At 51.2% G+C, this 21,493-nt stretch overlaps 1 protein-coding gene across 5 annotated transcripts in view; it reads left to right on the top strand.

The window, feature by feature from the left end:
• ZFHX3 (zinc finger homeobox 3) overlaps positions 1 to 20,597 on the top strand; it is a 396,997-nt gene extending 376,400 nt beyond the window's left edge. For all 5 annotated transcript variants that reach the window (XM_048316338.1, XM_048316337.1, XM_048316340.1 and 2 more), the window contains 5 exons: positions 2,407 to 2,540; positions 2,731 to 2,931; positions 10,108 to 10,210; positions 10,704 to 16,157; positions 18,799 to 20,597. In XM_048316338.1, the coding sequence (XP_048172295.1) occupies positions 2,407 to 2,540; positions 2,731 to 2,931; positions 10,108 to 10,210; positions 10,704 to 16,157; positions 18,799 to 20,375 (7,469 nt within the window). In that variant the 3' untranslated portion in view covers positions 20,376 to 20,597. The remainder of the gene's footprint in view (positions 1 to 2,406; positions 2,541 to 2,730; positions 2,932 to 10,107; positions 10,211 to 10,703; positions 16,158 to 18,798) is intronic.
• Positions 20,598 to 21,493: the final 896 nt, after the last annotated feature.

The following is a 21,493-nucleotide window of genomic DNA, read 5'->3' as shown; positions in this document are numbered from 1 at the left end:
TATGGGGTTGGATCAAGTGCATTTAATGAAACTGGACACTTAGGAGATGGTACATTTTAATTCCCTGTTACTAATTCTAAGCAGGCTGCTTCACAGTAGAAAGGAGATGAGAAAATACCCTGTTGTGACTCCCAAGGTTGGAGCTGGCATTCAGCAGCCTGGGGTAGCTGATGGTTGGGCTGAATTCAGCCACTGCATCCAAAAACATTCCACTGGTGAGCAGCTGGCAGCAGTCGGTGCCCAGTGCAGGGACACAGCGTGGACCACACAGGAGCCACAGTCACTGGGCTAGAGAGGTCTAAAGGGACCCGAAGCCATGATTGTCACTGTCATCTGCACCCAGTGCAGGTCTGCAGCAGGGCTCACATGTGCCAGACCACCCTCGCAGACCTGGGGTCTCCAGCTGCTCGTCCCAACACCCAACTGCCTGATCGGGGCTGGCATGTCAGTGTCCGAGGTCACACTGAGGACTGAACAGGGTCAGCAGCGATCAGGCTACTGACAAGGGCCACTCACATCACACAGGGCTCGGGTAGGGCATTTAAAGGCAGGGCGGTCCTTCAGCTGCCACAGTGCTGGCTCCTGGTGGTGGTGTCTCCTGCCCGAACCCTCCGGGAGAGACTGTGTTCCTCAGCGGATGAGCAGCAGTTCCTAATGCTCCAAGTACATTCTTTACAGGAAGCAAGGAAGGTCAGCTCTGGCCCTGCAGACGTCTTTAAGCCCTTTCCAGTTCTGAAGCCCAGGGAGAGTCTTGGTCCAGGCAGTGACCTGAGCGGAGTAGCCCGTCATTCTGTGAGGGCAGAGCAGGATCTGTGATGGTGTCCGTCAGTCAGCACTGACTGCAAACTCATTCCATGCCTGGTTTGGATATTTTTGTGGAGTCGGCAGCACAGCAGAGTCCTGGGGTTTGGGTTTCAGGTACAGCCAGGACTGTACATGCATGCATGGAGGCTGCTGCCCAGCCAGGCATGAAGCACCAGGCATGCAGCTGGCTCTGGGGTCCAAGCCCATTTGGTATGGACAAGCCTACCAGGAGAAATTCAGCAGTCCCAGATCAAATCCTCTAATCCCTGCCTCCCTCTGGCAGTACCATTACCTGTATTATTTGTAATACTTTTTTTCCCTCTCCTGGAAATTATTTTGCCTCTATTCAGCTGAATGCAGAGATGGGGACTGGCAGGGAAGGTAGCTGGAAATGGGAATGCATTCTCCACTGTGATGCGGTACATTTGGAAATAACAGCTCATGCCAGTGCACAGAAGGGTCTTTGGGAAGGAAGCAGTTTGCTGGGATCTGACTCCTGACGATATCATCTGAAACAAGGAGCAGATATCAGCAGGTTCACAAGTTGAGTAGGAGACAGGGGAAAGAGTATGGGGGACTGGCCTGAGAATGCTACAGCGCCTTGTTAATCGGCAGCTGATCCATCATATTAAATATCCAGCTGTCAGATATTACCTTTCAAGTGAAAATGAATAACTCCCATTAAGGGCGAAATGGGTTTGAAGTCGATTCGAGACAGATTAAAGTACCGTTATGAATGTGTGTTCGGGGAGGAGGAGACGGGGGCTGTGTATAATATACTTGTCCTTACAGTTTTTAAATAATAGATGTCCCACAAATTTATGTACTGAAGGCAGCCAGGGTTCGAGGGAGGAGAAAGGTCAGGGATGTGCTTCTCCCAGTGCCACAACTCGTGGAGTGTTTTGCTGTTGACTTCAGGGCTTGTTTGCATTTCTCTGTTTCAGTGGAATAAAATGGCCTTTCCTCGGCTTATCACAGTGGGAGTGTTTGGGTCCTGTTGGCTGGGTCCTGCCGAAATCAGGATTTTGGCAGGACCATGTGCTAGGAAGCACCAGATCTGCACATTCCTCTGGAGGTGTGGGCTGAGCTGGCCAGAGCCATCCCAACAGCACCACTGCTGCCAGCACAGGTGCCATCGATGGGGCTGACAGCCACAACCAGCAGCCCTCTCCAGGGCAAATGCATTTCAGAGTGTCTGCATGTAGAATACCCCTGGGTCAGCCAGGGGTATGAGTTCTACCTTACCGAGTAAATCCAGTTGCTCCTGGAGGTGACACATGGGCCTTCACCATCTGGCCAAGCATTTGTGTGTCCAATGCAGCCACAGGCCCAGCATCTCCTGCACATGCAGGTTGTTAGCAGCCCCCAGAAACAGATGAGGTCTTTCTGCTTCTGACCACCAGTGACACAGTTCCCTTGCTGTGGGAGATCAGGAAGAATAAACTGGTTTTCGCCAGGTGTGCATTTTAGGACATAGGTTAGTCCTCAGATTCATCCTCCTCCAAGTCCTTAGGGTGTGTGTCAAGCAGAAAATGGAAGCACTGTCATCGTCCAACCTAGGCCTCTTTGGGCTGTCCTGATGTTAATCACTTTTTGTTGCAGCACCAGCCAGCCAGCCAGAGAAGGAGCTGACGGAGCCTCCAGCATCCTCTAAGCGGATAGCGTTTCCCAGCAGCTCTGAGTCACCTCTCTCCTTTAAGTGGTCAAAAACTTCAGAGGAGACCAAATCAGAGCAGGTAAGATGGAAGAACCTGTCTCTCTGTGCAGGTAATGTGTTTCCAATGTGCCAAAAGCAAAGACTAAAATGGGAGAAAGAGGATGAAAGGCAGTAACTGGTGGTAGAAGGCATCAAATTATTGAAGCCTGGCTGTAAGAGAGGGAAGTAGCAGCTGGAAGAGCTGTGTGATTCATGTGTCTGCTCCGCAGATGTACCAGTGTCCGTATTGCAAGTACAGCAACACAGACGTGAACCGGCTGCGGGTGCACGCCATGACCCAGCACTCGGTGCAGCCCATGCTCCGCTGCCCACTCTGCCAGGACATGCTGAACAACAAGATCCACCTGCAGTTGCACCTCACCCACCTGCACAGCGTGTCACCTGACTGCGTCGAGAAACTCATCATGACGGTAGGTGGCTGTGTAAGCAAGCGTGGCTGCTGCCATCCCAGCGTGTCCACTGCCATCCTGACATGTCCACCACTGTCCCCACAAAGGTGAGGAGCAGAGAGTTGCTGTGGTGGTCAGCTCCTTCACATGTCAGAGCTCTGCCATCAAGGTTTGCTGCACCCTGGTATGTTGTGTCCCTGCTTGAGCCCTGTGAAGCTCAAGTGTTGAGTGATTTCTCTGGGAAATCAGGATAAATACTATTTCCTTGACCTGATGAGGTCAGTGCATGGGATGGCAGCTTGTGCAGAAGCTTCTGGAAGATGCAGAAGCTGATGGGATATATTGTTCCTGTTGTTTCTTCGGTATAATATTTGTTGCAAGGTGTCTACATTTAAGAACTTGTCATCAAGTTTATAAAATAAGTTTTTATTTTGATTCCTGCCAATTCCTTCTCTTTGTGTTTTTTTCTTGCACCCTGTTTCTGCTTGTTTTCTCCCTTTTTTGCCAGTTCTTGGCACTGGAGGTGAATAACACTGTGTTTGTTGTAACACTGATGTCCTTTATCAGCTCCTTCCTGTGACATCTTCTGAGCAAGCACATGCAGCATGGCCCAGCTGTTCTCTTACAGTTTTCTTGTCTTCTCTTTCTGTCACTCTTCCTCTCTACAACTCCCTGAAAGAAGGTTGGAGCCAGGTGGGGTAGGTCTCTTCTCCCACATAACAAGTGACAGGACAAGAGGACTAGCTGTAAGCTGCACCAGGGGAAGTTTAGATTGGATATTAGGGAAAATTTCTTCATGGAAGGGATTGGAAGCCCTGGCACAGGCTGCTTAGGGAAGGTGTCAAGTCACCATCCTCATTTTGAGGTGTTCAAAAATCATGTGGATATGGCATTTGAGGACACAGTTTAACGTGGTGGTGGCATTGGGTTGATGGTTGGACTTGGAAGACTAAGGGTCTTCAATGATCCCGTGGTTCTTTTTATGATTCCTTCTCGAAGACAGAAGTCACAGAGTCACAGAATCATAAGTAGTCTTGGGAGGGACCACTGGAATTGCTCCAGTCTAACCGCCCTGCTCTGGCAGGGTCCCTTGAGCATGTTGCTCAGGATTGTGTCCAGACAGCATTTGAGTATCTCCAGGAAAGGAGACTCCAAAGGCTCTCTGGGCAGCCTGTTCCAGTTCCCACTCCATAAGGGCCTTTATGCTCTTACCTTCCTGCTTTGCATTACCAGCTGCCTGTCCCCTCAGGGCTTCTCAGGATGTAGCTGTGCCATGCCGGCCGCCTGCACACCTGGGTCACGGAGCTGTCCCATCCCAGAGACCACGGCCTCTGTGACCTGTGGCCATTTCATTGGTGCTGCTCAAGTGTGTAAATACCTTCTGGGGGCTTGAACGGCTCTTGTTCACCTCCTAACTACATTAGTGGCAGGTGTTTTGGCTTTCTAAGAGCAGGGACCAGAAGCCAAGCCCCTTCTCTGGGCCAGCAGGTGTAACCAGTTTGTTCAGGGTAGCTGTTACACTGGTGTGGAATGGTTTGTTTTGAGCCAGGCAGGATGTGTGGTCTGGATGTGTGGTCTGGAGCGGGAGTGTTGGGTTGGTCCATCCTCAGGCACATGTCCTCCAGGATATGAGGGAATAGCAGGAGCCTCTCGTGACGGAGCTCAGGACACTCTGCAGAGCAGGTCAGGGACAGTCCCTTAGGTGAGCGCACCTGCTGTGCTAGAGCAGGGCCGCGATGCTCTGCAAGGATCAGCAGAGACTGGCCCAGCCATGATGCTCATCGTCATGTGTATTCCAGGTTTTCCCACCTTTCTTCCTTCTGGCATCTGGAGACACATCTGGGGAGAGGCTTCTCCTCCTCCAGGTCTCACAGCATGGGGTGAAGAAGGTGGGTCTTTTTGTATTATTCTACGGCAACATTTTGAGCAGTCAGTACAGTTTGTGCAGAACATGGCAGTATTGGAGGATCGTAATTTTGCTCATTCTCGTGAAGATCCCATCTTGATTTGATGCGCACGTCAGGTGTTGGTGCCACCGCGAGGGAATTGCAGCCCCATAGCTGAGAGCCGGGTCCCTCTCGACGCACCGTGTCTGCGCTCAGCGTTGGAGGAGGCTCCAGTTAATAACAACTTATCAGACGCCGTTCAGGAACCTGCAGTGTCTAATATGTCTGTTGCCATGGTAACGGCTCCTGCTTGCACTCAGCATCTCCAAGCTGCCTGGTCGTGCTCCCTCCTTTTCATATCAGTGAGCAGCAGGGCTGGCTGTCCCATGGGACCCCCTTGTCCTCCCACTGGCCCCGATGCAGGGACAGGGGCTGGCGGGGCTGCCTGAGGAGCAGAGCGCATGCTGTGCCCCAGTGCCACACAGGGACAGGGGCTGGGGCTCACACTGTCCCCCCATGTCCTGCAGCTTCCCTTACATGGGGCTGGTGGATGAGCGTAGCCGAGTTCTCTCTCTGTGGCATCTCAGCCTCTCTGAGTGGGGCCAGGCGCCATCTTTCCCATGGCAGCCTCTGCTTGGGCCTGCTCGACTCGGCGGGGCCCGTAATGAGGGTGAAGTGCAGTTCGCCCGCGCGGGCGATTGACAAGACTGATGGGCTGGAGCTGGGAGAGAGGACGGCTTCCCAAGAGCCTCCAGGAGCGGGAGCTCTCCCTCCTCCCGCAGCCAGCCTTATCCTTCTGCACATTTCTGTCTCGTCATCTCTGCTGTCAGCTTTCTCTTCCTCAGTTTAGGGCATCTTCCCTGTGTTCCAGCCATCTTTCCATCTTTTTCTTTTCTCCCTTGCTTCAGGAGTCATTCCTGCCCATCTCTACCATCTCACTTCCCCCTCCTGCTATCTTTACATTTTTACCCTCTTTCCCATTGTCTTTTCTTATTGCTCTCTCCCTTCTGCTGTCACTCAATTTTTCTCTCTCCCTCCTTTTCACCCCCTCCCTCTCCCCCCTTTCCCTCTCACTCTGTGTCTCATTCTCCATCTCGGATGAAGGTAATGAAAATAATCGGGCTTCATTAATTCTGAGCCCTGTGAGATGATAGCCATTTGGAGCCATGTTTGCCAATTAGATGGTCTAAATTAGAAGTGACCTTGGTATACTGCCATCACTTTGCCTCTCGGAGTCTAATGAAGCTTTTCACTCCAGCACCCTCTCTCTCTCTCTTTGTAATGGAAATTACCTCCTTTGTCTGGTGGGGAACCTTCCCTCCCGTCTGTATTTCCCCTGGTTTCATAGACATGGGGACAGTGATGTATCTCCTCAGACCTCTTCTAGAGGTTTTCTTTTCAGAACCACATGATTTCAGCGTTTTGGGGTATATTCAGAGGAACTGTACCCTTGTTTGGTGTCCATGGAGAGTCAGCACAGGCAGGTGCAGTGTAAGGGGAGCTGGCTGCTCACACCAGCTAAGAGTAATTTTTTGGGCATGTCAGCAATATGCGGGTGTCATATTGATGGGTGTTGGGCTCTGAGCCTCCAGCTCTGCACACGAGCAGCTCTGCAGTTGGTTGTTAAAAATCCAGTAGATCTGGAGGTGGCAGGAGCTGTGCTTGTCGCTGCTGGAGCTTGTCACCAGTGAGGAGTGGGCCCACTGCTTGTTCTGCAGAGGGCTGACAGGTTTGTAGGTGTCAGGGTGTATGGATGCTGGTGGGGCAGGGAGGCAGGAGACCTGGCCCGTCAGCCCTCAGGTGCTCTGTAACAGTCCTCACTGGGCCACTGTGTCCATAGAAATGGCCACTGAAGTGGGGTTGTGCCTGCCTCTCCATGGATCTCATCATCATGAAGACATTTTATCTGCTAAGGGGTCTGAATTTCACCCAAAAGGTAGGGTGCTTGGAAGCAGAGAGGCTTGTCCAGCAACCTCCCATCGTCTAACGACCTTCTGTGTGGTAACAATAGAACTGAGAGGGACCCATCGGAGCTGCAGGGGATGGTGCTCAGGCTGTGCACAGGATCCAGGGTGACTGAGACGGAGGTGCCATGCTGCAGTGAGCTTTGCTGGTGACTTGTGGGCCAGGAGATGGTAGCTGCAGCCACACAGGGGGTATAGTTTGGTGTTAGACAGAAAAGAACAGGTATGAACAGGAGAAGGGAAGGGAGGAGACAAGCCACATTTGTTGAACTCACAGCTGGAAGGTTGTGTTTTAGTAATGGCTCACACTGACTGATGTGTTGCCATTCTAAAACAGTGTTGGAGACATTGAAACAGGTAGACAGAAGTCGAGGAGGGGGAGGGATGCCAGGATGACACACCAGGTATCTCCTGTGCAGGTGAGAGGGAGGTGGAGAGCATTTGACAGCCGCACGCACTAACACGGGCTGTGCTCCAGATAAACACACTCCTTTCGATTACTGGAACAGTTCATGGCATGAAATACATCTGCAGTACAAAATGCTGTGTCGCAGAGCACCGCTCCTGTCTCACCTGCCAGGGAGCCGTGGTCCACTGCACCTTCCTGCCCCATCATGCCCCCACTCTTGGTTTATGTGAAAAGCAGCCTCAGCATGCAAGGCAAATTCTGCAGGTCCAAGGAAATGAGATGTCCTCAGATGTTTTTGCAGTGTGAAAGGGCAAACCCTTCCAAAAGAGCAGTCTGGAATTCCGTGTCAGTGCAAAGTGATTTGGAATGTGCAGCCCATTTGCACTCGTATCTTTGCCACCTGCTCGGGGCTGGTCCATAGGGATGAAAAGATGGAGGGTCCTGCCCTAGATCATGGTGTAGGAAAGGGGCAGGAGCAGCCTGGATGGAGCCAGAGGACTAGAGTGGGTCCACTTGCTGACCAGTGCCTTGTTTCCAGTGGTTTGTTCTCCAAGGCCAGCCTATGGCCGCACCGCCACAGTTCCCACATCCATACCCAGAATTTCTAGTTCCCTGCACTTTTTTCCAAGCTTTTTTTCTGTTTGCCTTTGGGAATTTTGTGCCTGTAGCAATTTAATGTACCACAGCCTTTTTTTTCTTCCTTTTTTTTTCCCCTGTGGTGGAGGGAGGATGGAAGGAAGGGAAGGAATGGTGGCTGTGGAGATGCAGGTAGATAAAGGTAATTACTTAAACACATATAGGGCAGGACTTACAGGTTTGGAGCCCCAGATTAAGATGCAGAGGAGCATGTGAGGTTGATGATTATATTTCGGGGAGAGTTAATTGACGGAAGGTGAAGGCAGACAAAGAACCGCTGCTTACTGCCTTCTTGAATCCCAATCAGGAATTATGATTAAAGACGCGGCGAGACAACAGAGGCCTGATGAATTGGTGTCTTTTTTTTTTCTTTTTTGCCGTCATTCACACTTGATTGACTTCAACCTTTCAAGTGCAAAAGTCTCTCTTTTCCATTATTATTCATAGCCATCTGAGTTTTTCTAATTAAAGTGTATGAAAACAATTACTGATCCGTCGTACTGAGCGTGGTGGTGGGGACGGCTGCCGTACTGTAACGCCTATGAAAAGCCACAGCTCTATAATGATGTGCAGCTGAGGTGTTAGATAATTTTATTCTTTTTCTACTCTGTTGGGGTTTTTTTTAATTTCTCATGATTTATTTTTCATAATTCCTAAAGAGCCTAGGAAAGCAGGCTCTTCCTGCTGCTAGAGCTGAGAGGGACGGTTTCTTCTTGCCTCCCCTTCTCGGCGTCCATGCTCGTCCCCCTCCTCCGAGCCCAGCTACTGGAAATTACTATGTGACCTTTCACGTCTCCCAACCCACCGCCCACAGCCATCAGATGCTTCCGTTTAGAGTAGAAGGTGGAATGAGCTTGATGTGCTCAGCTCCCCTCCTGGGATGTGTCAGCTGCCTTCTTTCCTGCTCCATGGGACCTGGCACTTACTGCCATGCACTGGATGGCCCAGGAAGGGGAGGGAGCTCTGTGTCCCTGACAGCTCAGCTCACAGCTTTGCAGCCACTTCTGTGCCACCATTTCATCCTGAGATTTTCCATGAGCTTCAGCTTCCCCACTTCCTATCTCCTGCAGTTCACTCAGAGCCTTGTGGTCCTTGGCTGTGCAGAAAGCTGGGTAAATGGCATGCAGCTGCCACACACATTCTCTCTCCTGAAATCCAGGGTTCAGATGCCCCCTCCATATCTAGCAGAAGGATGGAGAGGCTTGTTTTGCCTCATGCCTGAATGAGAGTGTTTAGTTGTGCCTCACCTTCCCAGCAGTGGGAGGCTGGGAGCAGGAGCACCACAGGCATCACCAGGAGCACCTGGTGAAAGGGGAACGCTGCCTGGGTGTAGGTGGCGTGGGCAGCTGCTCGAGGCTGTAGAGGAGTCTTCACTTGGCACAGGCAGTGACCAGCGCGGGCAGCCCTGTGCTGGGTCTGTCTGTCCGGTGCTGTGAGGCAGCGTTCCAGCAGTGCGAGACACTGGCTCCAGACATTCAGAAGGACATTCATTGTCCTGCATCTGATGCCAGCCATGTGCAGGCTGCTGGTGAGATGGCTTGTGACCAGGTATATCCAAAGAACAGAACAGGATGAGTGTGTGCATTTGGCTCTTCCAAAGAGCCTCCAGCTGAGCCATGCAGATTCTCAGCTCTTTAGGAGCGGTGGTGTCCCAGCACTGCACTGGTTTTGCTGGTGCAGGATCTAGCCAAATACTTGAAGAGGAGCAAAGGGAACGCATCAGTCAGAGCAAGGAAAGGGTTACAAAAGCTTTTTATTTCACAATTTGCTTTCTCTTTAGTCCTTCCTTATTCATCCTTTCCTTTGTCACCTCTCTCCTTATTTGTACTTTTCTTTCTCATGCCCCTCCCTTCCCTGCATCGATACACTTTGAAAACAGTGCTGCAATGCTCCCTGGTTCAAGATTACAGTGTACTTTACTAGGTATGATTTAATTAGGGGCCTTATTATGTTTTCAGCAGCTTAAGGTGGGCCTTTCAACTTATCTACCTAATTGGTTGCACAAGAAGTTTCACAGCCCATGACAAAACATTGTCAGTGATCAAAGTCTGAATTCCACATAAAGGAAAAATATTAATAATAAGATTATTCTTCAAGTGTGCACTGCTAATTATGTCCAGAATGTAACTGTAGAAACACTTTTGACTGATTTGAGCTTTGTCTAATAAATACAAGTCTTCAGTGAGCTGTGAAAAATGACGCCTCTGACTTCACAATACCGATGTCTAGTTTTGCCACTGAAGATGTTTAAAATATTTTCCTGTGTTTTTCCTCTCCCTATGTCTTTTTCCCCTGTCTCTAGGTGACAACCCCTGAGGTGATGATGCCCAGCAGCATGTTCCTCCCAGCAGCTGCTCCAGAGAAGGATGGGAACTCAGGCGCAGAGGAGCTGGGGAAACAGTCTGGTGAGTGCAGGTCAATGAGGTCCATGGTCCCAACCACTCCCCCAACTCTATCACCTGGTCAGGGAGCAGTTTCATTCCTGTTAATCCTCTCTTTGATAGGACCAAGACTCAAATACTATGTTCAGTTTGATGAGCCTTCTTTTTCCAAAATAGGTAGGACATCAAAAAGGAACAGTGAAGACAGAGGTGGCTGAATGGCTTTTGCTTGAAAGGGAGAATTGAAGGTGATAAATGCACTAAGGGATGTGTGTGTGAATAATTTCCAGAGATTCAAGGTGGGCAAGGAAGTAAATTGTGTAGGTTTATGCAATGGGCCATGATGAGGTTAATGGGCTGGTATTGAAACAAATGAATGAAGATAGAGGAGAAATGTTAGAAATACTTGTTATGTGGGAGATTAAAAACCACAGAGTATTCAGGACTGAAAGGGGGTGTTGATCTACCATGGTGTGCTGGTGTAATTTTTGGGTTCGCTCTAATTCTGTTTTCACAGAGATCTCTGAGGATATGGGGAAGACCCTTTTGCCATCGGACAGCGCAGAGCACAGCGGGGACCCCAAGCCCACTCCAGCTGATCCGAGCGCTGCCCGAGAGGACTCTGGCTTCCTGTGCTGGAAGAAGGGCTGCAGCCAAGTGTTCAAGAGCTCAGCAGCCCTGCAGACACACTTTAATGACGTCCATGCCAAGCGGCCTCAGCTGCCAGTCTCTGACCGCCACGTCTACAAGTACCGCTGCAATCAGTGCAGCCTGGCCTTCAAAACCATTGAGAAGCTGCAGCTCCACTCCCAGTACCACGTCATCCGGGCAGCCACCATGTGCTGCCTCTGCCAGCGCAGCTTCCGAACCTTCCAGGCCCTGAAAAAGCACCTGGAAACCAGCCACCTGGAGCTGAGTGAGGCTGACATTCAGCAGCTGTATGGTGGTCTCTTGGTCAACGGGGACCTCCTCGCTATGGGTGACCCCTCGCTTGCTGAGGACCACACAATAATAGTCGAGGAAGATAAGGAAGAGGAGAGCGACCTGGAAGATAAGCAGAGCCCAACTGGCAGCGATTCGGGGTCGGTGCAAGAGGACTCTGGCTCAGAACCAAAAAGGGCCTTACCCTTCAGGAAGGGCCCTAACTTCACTATGGAGAAATTTCTAGATCCATCTCGCCCATACAAGTGCACAGTCTGCAAGGAGTCATTCACGCAGAAGAACATTCTCCTGGTCCATTACAATTCCGTTTCTCATCTGCATAAACTGAAACGCGCCCTCCAAGAATCTGCTACCGGGCAACCCGAGCCTACCAGCAGCCCAGACAACAAACCTTTCAAGTGTAACACCTGCAACGTGGCCTACAGCCAGAGCTCGACTCTAGAGATCCACATGAGGTCTGTCCTGCACCAGACCAAGGCTCGTGCGGCCAAGCTGGAGGCGGCCGGCGCCAGCAGCAACGGAGCCGGCAACAGCAGCAGCAGCAGCCTCTCCCTGGGTTCGTCCACACCGAGCCCCGTGAGTGCCAGCAACAGCAATGCTTTTGCAACCACCAGCACAAGCACTTCAGGCACCACTCCCATTCCCAGCCTGCTCAACCAGGTGTCCAGTGACAGTGTGGGAATTCCTCCCTTGGGTAACGCTGTAAGCACTAACATCTCCTCCCCTTCAGAGCCCAAAGAGGTGAACCGCAAGAAGCTGGCAGACATGATTGCATCCAGGCAGCAGCAGCAGCAGCAGCAGCAGCAGCAGCAGCAGCAACAGCAACAAGCTCAAACCTTGGCACAGGCACAGGCACAGGTCCAGGCCCACCTGCAGCAGGAGCTGCAGCAGCAGGCTGCTCTCCTGCAGTCCCAGCTCTTCAACCCAGCACTTTTGCCACACTTTCCGATGACAACTGAGACCCTTCTGCAGCTGCAGCAGCAGCAGCAGCATCTTCTGTTCCCATTCTACATCCCCAGTGCTGAGTTCCAGCTCAATCCAGAAGTCAGCTTGCCTGTCACCAGTGGTGCACTGACATTGACTGGGACGGGTCCAAGTTTGCTGGAGGACCTGAAGGCACAAGTTCAGCTCCCTCAGCAAAGCCATCCACAGCTCTTGCAGCAGCAGCAAGGTCAGCTGTCCTTGTCACAACCCCACTCCGTCCTGTTACAGCAGAGCCAGCACCCAGAGAAGAAGAATAAATCCGTAGTGAAGGAAAAAGATAAAGAAACCCCACGGGAAAGGGAAAGCGCAGAGAGGGGAGACAATAATGTAACACTGAAGGAGTCTCTTCCTGATAACTTAAAGCCCAAAGAGAGGAAGGACTTTGTGCCAGGCAGCAGTTCAGAGCCCTCCATACTGCCTCCACGGATTGCTTCCGATGCGAGGGGGAACGCCACCAAAGCCTTGCTGGAAAACTTCGGCTTTGAGCTCGTCATTCAGTACAACGAGAACAAGCAAAAGGGGCAGAAGAAAAATGGGAAGACAGAGCAAGGTGAGAACTTAGAAAAGCTGGAGTGCGATACGTGCGGCAAGTTCTTCTCAAACATCCTCATCCTGAAGAGCCACCAAGAGCATGTTCACCAACATTACTTTCCCTTTAAGCAGTTAGAGAGATTTGCCAAACAATACAGAGAACACTACGACAAACTGTACCCACTGCGGCCGCAGACCCCAGAGCCACCGCCCCCGCCTCCACCGCCTCCCCCTCCTCTCCCTCCAGCTCCTCCTCAGCCGGCTGCTGCTCCTGCCATCCCTACTTCTGCCCCACCAATCACCTCTCCCACTATCGCACCAGCCCAGCCATCTGTGCCACTCACCCAGCTCTCCATGCCTATGGAGCTGCCCATCTTCTCACCACTCATGATGCAAACCATGCCCCTGCAGACATTGCCAGCACAGCTGCCGCCTCAGCTGGGCCCTGTAGACCCCCTGCCCGCTGACTTGGCCCAGTTGTACCAGCATCAGCTCAACCCCAGCCTTCTCCAGCAGCAGCAGAACAAGAGGCCACGAACGCGTATCACCGATGACCAGCTCAGAGTCCTTCGGCAGTATTTTGACATTAACAATTCCCCAAGTGAGGAACAGATCAAAGAGATGGCAGACAAATCGGGATTGCCCCAGAAAGTGATCAAGCACTGGTTCAGAAACACCCTGTTCAAGGAGCGCCAACGCAACAAGGACTCCCCGTACAACTTCAGCAACCCTCCCATTACCAGCCTGGAAGAGCTGAAGATAGACTCACGGCCTCCTTCTCCAGAGCCTCAAAAGCAGGAGTACTGGGGAAGCAAGCGGTCCTCTCGAACACGCTTTACTGACTACCAACTCAGAGTCCTGCAAGACTTCTTTGATGCCAATGCTTACCCAAAGGACGATGAATTTGAGCAGCTTTCTAACTTGTTGAACCTCCCAACACGTGTTATAGTGGTGTGGTTCCAGAATGCCCGTCAGAAAGCTAGGAAAAACTATGAGAATCAGGGAGAAGGCAAAGATGGGGAGCGACGGGAGCTCACAAATGACAGATACATTAGAACAAGCAACTTGAACTACCAGTGCAAAAAGTGCAGTCTGGTCTTTCAGCGCATTTTTGATCTCATTAAACACCAGAAAAAGCTTTGTTACAAAGATGAGGATGAGGATGGACAGGATGATAGCCAGAACGAAGACTCTATGGATGCAATAGAGCTCTTGACTCCAACCAGTTCCTCCTGCAGCACACCGATGCCCTCACAAGCTTACAGCACACCTACATCTTCAGCCAATGCGACCTCTTCAGCTTTTCTGCAGCTCACGGCAGAGGCAGATGATTCCTCCACCTTTAGTTCTAAAGTAGAACCTACAGATGAGAAACCAAAGCAGTCTGAACCTCCAAGTACACAGCAAAACCAAACCCAAGAGAAGCAAGTGCAACCAAAGCAAGAGTCTCAGCAGCAACAGGACCAAGGAGAACAAAAGACAAGTTCAACACACCAAAAGATTTCACAGTTATCCTCCCCCTCTTCACTGCAACAGCCACCTCCTCCTCAGCCCCCTCAGTGCTCCTTGTCACAGTCAAGTCCAAGTCCATCTCAGCTCTCACACCTCTCCCTCAAACCTATTCACACGTCCACCCCTCAGCAGCTGGCAAACCTACCTCCTCAGCTAATCCCATACCAGTGTGACCAGTGTAAACTGGCATTTCCTTCCTTCGAGCATTGGCAGGAGCATCAGCAGCTCCATTTCCTGAGTGCACAGAACCAGTTTATCCACCCCCCATTCCTGGACAGAACACTGGATATGCCATTCATGCTTTTTGATCCCAGTAATCCACTACTGGCAAGCCAGCTGCTGTCTGGAACGTTACCACAGATTCCAGCAAGCTCAGCCACCTCACCATCAACTCCAACATCCACCATGAACACGCTGAAGAGAAAGCTGGAGGAAAAGGCCAGTGCAAGCCCTGGAGAGAATGACAGTGGGACTGGGGGAGAAGAACCCCAAAGGGATAAGCGTCTAAGGACGACCATTACCCCTGAGCAGCTGGAAATTCTGTATCAGAAATACTTGCTCGACTCCAACCCCACACGGAAGATGCTGGATCACATTGCACATGAAGTGGGCTTGAAGAAGCGCGTGGTGCAGGTTTGGTTCCAGAACACCCGTGCACGAGAGAGGAAGGGGCAGTTCAGAGCTGTGGGGCCTGCCCAAGCCCACAGACGGTGTCCCTTCTGCCGAGCTCTCTTTAAAGCAAAGACAGCTCTGGAAGCTCATATCCGATCCCGTCACTGGCACGAGGCCAAGCGAGCTGGGTACAACCTTACGCTGTCTGCTATGCTTCTAGACTGTGATGGGGGACTCCAGATGAAAGGAGACATCTTTGATGGAGCCAGCTTTTCCCACATGCCACCAACTAGCAGTGATGGACAGAGTGTTCCCCTCTCCCCGGTGAACAAGAGTATGGAACTGTCACCTAGAACCCTGCTGAGTCCATCCTCCATTAAGGTGGAAGGGATTGAAGACTTTGAGAGTCCCTCCATGTCCTCAGTCAATCTGAGCTTTGACCAGACAAAGCTGGACAACGATGACTGCTCTTCTGTCAACACTGCAATCACAGATACTACCACAGGAGACGAAGGGAACGCAGACAACGACAGTGCAACAGGGATTGCAACCGAAACCAAATCCACATCAGGACCCAGTGAAGGTCTGACTAAAGCAGCCATGATAGCAATGTCTGAATATGAAGATCGTCTGTCTTCTGGCCTGGTCAGCCCAGCTCCCAGCTTCTACAGCAAAGAGTATGACAATGAAGGTACCGTGGACTATAGTGAAACCTCCAGCCTTGCAGACCCCTGCTCACCCAGCCCTGGTGCAAGTGGTTCAGCCAGCAAATCTGGCGAAAGCGGGGACCGGCCCGGGCAGAAACGCTTTCGCACGCAGATGACTAATCTCCAGCTCAAGGTTCTTAAGTCATGCTTTAATGACTACAGGACACCGACCATGCTGGAGTGTGAGGTCCTGGGCAATGACATTGGACTGCCAAAGAGAGTTGTTCAGGTCTGGTTCCAGAATGCGAGGGCGAAAGAGAAGAAGTCAAAACTCAGCATGGCCAAGCATTTTGGTATAAACCAAACAAGTTACGAGGGACCCAAAACAGAGTGCACTTTGTGTGGCATCAAGTACAGCGCTCGGCTGTCTGTACGTGACCATATCTTCTCTCAACAGCATATCTCCAAAGTTAAAGAAACCATTGGAAGTCAGTTGGATAAGGAAAAGGAGTATTTCGACCCAGCTACTGTACGTCAGTTGATGGCTCAGCAGGAGCTGGACCGAATCAAAAAAGCCAACGAGGTTCTTGGTCTGGCAGCTCAACAGCAGGGCATGTTTGACAACACCCCCCTGCAAGCTCTGAACCTTCCTGCTGCGTACCCAGCACTACAGGGCATCCCTCCAGTCTTGCTCCCAGGCCTCAACAGCCCATCCTTACCTGGCTTCACTCCATCCAACACAGGTGGGTACGGATGTTACCCTGCTTAGGCACACCTTCACTTGGTGCATACATAGCACAAGCAGTTGTTCCCTTGGGAATGACTGATAACAGGATTCCTGGCCCATTAGTTCAGCATGTTGACTTCACAGCAAAAAAGCAGTAGGTATTTTATCTATAATTCCTGAACTCAGGAAGTTTTATAGTAAAGTCTGAGCTAGAGCAACATCTAGACATGCTGCATATCCCTGTGTAGAAATCCTGAAGCTCCTTCAAGGAAGTGGGATATAGATTTATCCAATGGAACAGAAGGACTAATGTGCTGAATACACTGTTCATTATTCCTTTCCTTTTGATAGTCAGTTTATGTGATACCATCCCAAGCGTTCAAAAATCCAAACTCTTTCTAGGGAAAGGTGTGGTGTGTATGGTAGCACTGGTGACAGATGCCCAGAGCATCTTTATATGTCCCTGTGGTGACCTCTGGGACAAATCCCAGTGCAGCCGAGCATCAGTTTTGAGTGATGGCTGGGTATGACCTGAAAGCACCTCCTCAACAAACAACGGTGTAGTTGTGGGACAAATCTAGTTTGTATTTTAATAAGATTTTTCTTAACAATGCTACATAAAAATGAAATTTGTCGTAATCCTTTGGGTAGCCTAATCTCAAATACTGAACTTTATCTTTTGAGAATGCTTCTTTCCTTTGTACGTCGTGGATAGGTGGAAAGTCTTAAGTCATGTAGGAAACAGTGGCAGTGGAAGGTGCAGCTCAGTGACCAGCAGTGACATAAAAAATGTGATCCAAAGGCCTTGTTTCATTATGTGTCTGAAGGGCCTCTGTGCATGCGAGGGGTTTTCCATGTCACCCTTCTCTTCTCACCACAGATCTCATTTCAAAGCTCTCGGCCAGAAGCATCTCCTTGGCAAATCATATCATCACCCTATTGCAGGTTGCTCTGCACTGTTTGCTTAGTGCCCCAGATTTATAACAACAATTAAAATTACTTTTTTGCAGTTCAGTCCATATTGTTGCTTTTATTTTTCTCCAAAGCCCAGAATGTATCCTGGGGAGATGGGACTGCATCTGATGAATCTTAAATGCTGCCAGTGACTGCCCAGACAGGACTGAACTGTTTAGAAAGTCAAACAGACTGTTTGTGGCCTTTAGATAAAACTCCAAAGGTCAGGCTATGGCAGCTCCAGGCCTGTCAGAGCAGATAAGGCCATGCATCCAGGAATGCTGTGAATTACCTCCTGCTCCTTCACTTGAACCTCTCAGGGATGTTCAGCTGGGAAACATCCATTTCAATGGTGTCCATCCATAGCATGCCCTTATCTGAGATCTCCGGGGCCACTGCGTGGAGCCTCATTCCATACCTGTCCTGTTGTCACAAATCATTCTGTCTCACCACCAGGTCAGGAGCAGACACAGGTTTTAGAAGGGTTTGGGTCAGCCATGGCTGCACCCTCCCAGCTGCCGCCACTCTCCTCATGGCCCTTCTGCAGCTCCTTGGCAGTACAGCCTAAAATAAAAGTCACCATGCTTCCACGGCTGGTTCCCGGCTCCACCACTGTTCCTGCCCAGGCTGGCCTCTGAGCAGCCTCTGCAGCAGATTCCTGCTCAGGAGCTGGGGAATGTACAGAGCTGTGCCAACGGGACATTGGAGCTTTATTTTGGGAGTTTTTCCCCAAATGGCATCAAGGGAGTTGCCAAGCAAAATGTTCCTCTTCAGGAGCATATTTGCCAGCTGCAGCAGCCATGACTAATGGAGGTGACTCCGGGAGCACACTCCTCTCACGCCCAGCCACTGTGAGAGCAGAAATTGGCACCAGGGACAGTATTGCTAGTGGCTATTCCTGCTGTCGGGAAGGACAGGCTTCACGTTCCACCATTAATCTGTCTCCTTAATGAGGAAGCCTCACTACACTTCTAATTCCACCCAAAACACAATGCTTATGCCCAGGGGAGATGTCTGACCACCACATAAACTCTGGAATTGCTCAGAAGCTGAGCATCCAGAGCCCCTGACATTAGAGAGAGGGAAGGAAGGGGTTGCTTCAGAGATTTGTGGATTCATGAACATCAGCCTAATAAGGACAAAATAAATTAGGTTTAGCCTGTTCAGTCTCCAGTTGCCATGACCAGGGCTTGCCAATCTATAAAGACTTTAGCAAGACGAGCAGTGCTGAGCATTCCCACCCTTTGGCGTGGCGCCATCCTGCTGCTGGAGTCCTTTAGCCCAAGGACCCGTTAGAGCAGATCCTGACATGAGTGTTAATCATTTGGGAATTTCAGAGGAGTCAGTAAAACATCAGCTGTGCTGGGCATCCTGGGTGCTGGTGGTTGTCCCCATCACCCATCATGCGGTCAGTGCCTCTGGGCAGTGCGGCCAAGGCAGCTGCAGGCAATGGGGGCAGAGGGGGCATGTCCCCACCATATGGGGCCCATGGAGTGGGACAGGAGCCCTTCTCCAGAGTGAGCAGCAGGGACGGGCTCTCTGACCTGTGCTGCAGCAATGCCTCAGCTCAGGCCAGTCGCTGCCCTCATACAGAGGAGATGGAGGCTCCAGGGCACTTGTGGGGTGGACTGGGGTCACCCTCCTCGTGCTTTCTGCCTGCCCAGCACCAAGTGACTTTACACCTCTCTCTCTCCCTCTTGCAGCTTTAACTTCTCCCAAACCCAGCCTGATGGGCCTGCCCAGCACAAGCGTCCCTTCACCCGGCCTCCCCACCTCTGGATTACCAAATAAACAGCCCCCGGCCGCACTGAGCTCACCCACCCCAGCACAAGCCACGGCGGCCGTGGCCCCGCAGCAGCCGCCAGCTACGACCCCGCAGCCGCAGCAGCCACCCCCCGCACAGCGCAAGGAGAAGGAGAACGAGAAGGCAAAAGAGAAGGAGAAGGCACCCAAGGGGAAGGGGGACACCCTGCCAGGGCCCAAGAAGGAAAAGGGGGAGGCACCGGCAGGCACCCTCGCGGCCCCGCTGCCCACCATGGAGTACGCGGTGGAGCCTGCCCAGCTCCAGGCGCTGCAGGCCGCCCTGAATTCGGACCCCACCACCTTGCTGACGAGCCAGTTCCTTCCTTACTTCGTTCCCGGCTTTTCTCCCTACTACGCCCCACAGATCCCTGGCGCCCTGCAGAGCGGGTACCTGCAGCCCATGTACGGCATGGAGGGGCTGTTCCCCTACAGCCCCGCACTGTCACAGGCGCTGCTGGGGCTGTCTCCTGGCTCACTGCTGCAGCAGTACCAGCAATACCAGCAGAGTCTGCAGGAGGCATTGCAGCAGCAGCAGCGACAGCAGCAGCAGCAGCAGCAGCAGCAGCAGCAGCAGCAGCAGCAGAAAGCGCAGCAGCCCAAAGGAAGCCAAACCCCCGTCCCCACGGGGGCTGCCACCCCGGACAAAGACCCTGCCAAAGAACCCCCCAAGCAAGAAGAGCAGAAGAACGCACCCCGCGAGGTGTCCCCCCTCCTGCCCAAACCCCAAGAAGAGCCTGAAGCGGAAGGCAAGGGCGCGGAGTCGCTCTGCGACCCTTTCATTGTCCCAAAGGTGCAGTACAAGCTGGTCTGCCGCAAGTGCCAGGCGTGCTTCGGCGACCAGGAGGCGGCCAGCGACCACCTGAAGTCCCTCTGCTTCTTCGGCCAGTCTGTGGCGAACCTGCATGAGATGGTGCTTCACGTGCCCACCGGCAGCGGCCAGGGCAGCGGCTCGTACCAGTGCGTGGCGTGCGAGAGCACGGTGTGTGGGGACGAAGCCCTCAGTCAGCATCTCGAGTCAGCCCCGCACAAACATCGAACAATCACAAGAGCAGCAAGAAACGCCAAAGAGCACCCCAGTCTATTACCTCACTCTGCCTGCCCCCCCGACCCCAGCACCGCATCTACCTCGCAGTCGGCCGCTCACTCAAACGACAGCCCCCCGCCCCCCCGGCCCCCCCCGGCTTCCCCCCACGCCTCCAGAAAGCCCTGGCCCCCGGCAGCCCCGCGCAACCCGCCAGGGAAGCCGCCGCCGCCGCCTTTCCCTCCTCTCTCCTCATCTTCAACGGTTACCTCAAGTTCATGCAGCACCTCAGGGGTTCAGCCCTCGATGCCAACAGACGACTATTCGGAGGAGTCTGACACGGATCTTAGCCAAAAGTCAGATGGACCGGCGAGCCCGGCGGAGGGGCCCCAGGACCCCGGCTGCCCTAAGGACAGTGGTCTAGCTAGCGTAGGAATGGACACCTTCAGATTGTAAGCTTTGAAGATGAACAATGAAAATGAATTTAAATAAAAAAAGTTAATAACAAACCAATTTCAAAAATAGACTAACTGCAATTCCAAAGCTTCTAACCAAAAAAAAAAAAAAAGAAAAAAGAAAAAAAGAAAAAGCGTGGGTTGTTTTCCCATATAATGATGCCGGTGGGTTTTACATTTCTTTTTTCCTTTCCTTTTAATAAAATAAAACTTTAAAAAAGAACAAAAAAATCTGTTACATTTGTCCTCTTGAAGGTACTGTTGGTCTGGGAGACGAAGGCCCGTGCTGCCTCCTCGCACCTGCGGAGCTCGCACCCCTGTACATTGCCCCTGTCTGATCCCCCGTTGATAGCACAGCAGAGCCCGGCAGCGCTGTATGGGAAAGCAGCCCACCTGGAGACAGTTTTAAATTTCTTGCTATCTTAGCATTCAGATACCAATGGCTTGCTAAAAGAAAAAAGAAATGTAATGTCTTTTTATTCTCAGGTCAATCGCTCACACTTTGTTCTGTTTTCAGAATCATTGTTTTATATATATATATATATACATATATATATAATTTCTTTCGTTTGTTTTGGGGGTTTTGTTTTGGTTTGGTTTTGTTCCAGAAAAGGATTTTTTTTTGTTGTTGTTTTTTTGGGTTTTTTGGGGGTTTGTTGTTAATTTAAAATGGGCAGAAAGTATTCAAGAGAAAAACAATGTGAACTGCTTTAGCTTTTCGGGGATTTTAAGGGTAGCTTTTCTGCTGAAGCCAATTCCAAGGGGAAAAGTAAAGCACTCCCACTTTCAGAAAAAAAAAAAAAAAACCCACACAAAGAGTGTTGAGGACTTGGAGCTTAAAAAAATAAGTTTTAAAACAACTGACTTTCTGTATTTATGATAGATATGACCATTTTTGGTGTTGAGTAGATTGTTGCATTGGAAATGAACTGAAGCAGTATGGTAGATTTAAAAGAAAAAACCCTTTTGTGTACATTTAGCTTTTGTATGGTCCAGCTGACGGCTTCTCATTTGATGTTGTCTTGTTCATTCCTAGACAGATAGATTGCGATCCATCGACTCGCCTGAGCTTTTCTCCCCTTTGTACCTTTATCCCCGTCCCCATCATGTAATCTTCCA

This window comes from Corvus hawaiiensis, chromosome 12 (assembly GCF_020740725.1).
Source record: "Corvus hawaiiensis isolate bCorHaw1 chromosome 12, bCorHaw1.pri.cur, whole genome shotgun sequence".
Taxonomy (NCBI): Eukaryota; Metazoa; Chordata; class Aves; order Passeriformes; family Corvidae; genus Corvus; species Corvus hawaiiensis.
Note: the sequence above shows the minus strand (reverse complement) of the source record. Positions and strands in the feature narration are given on the sequence as shown.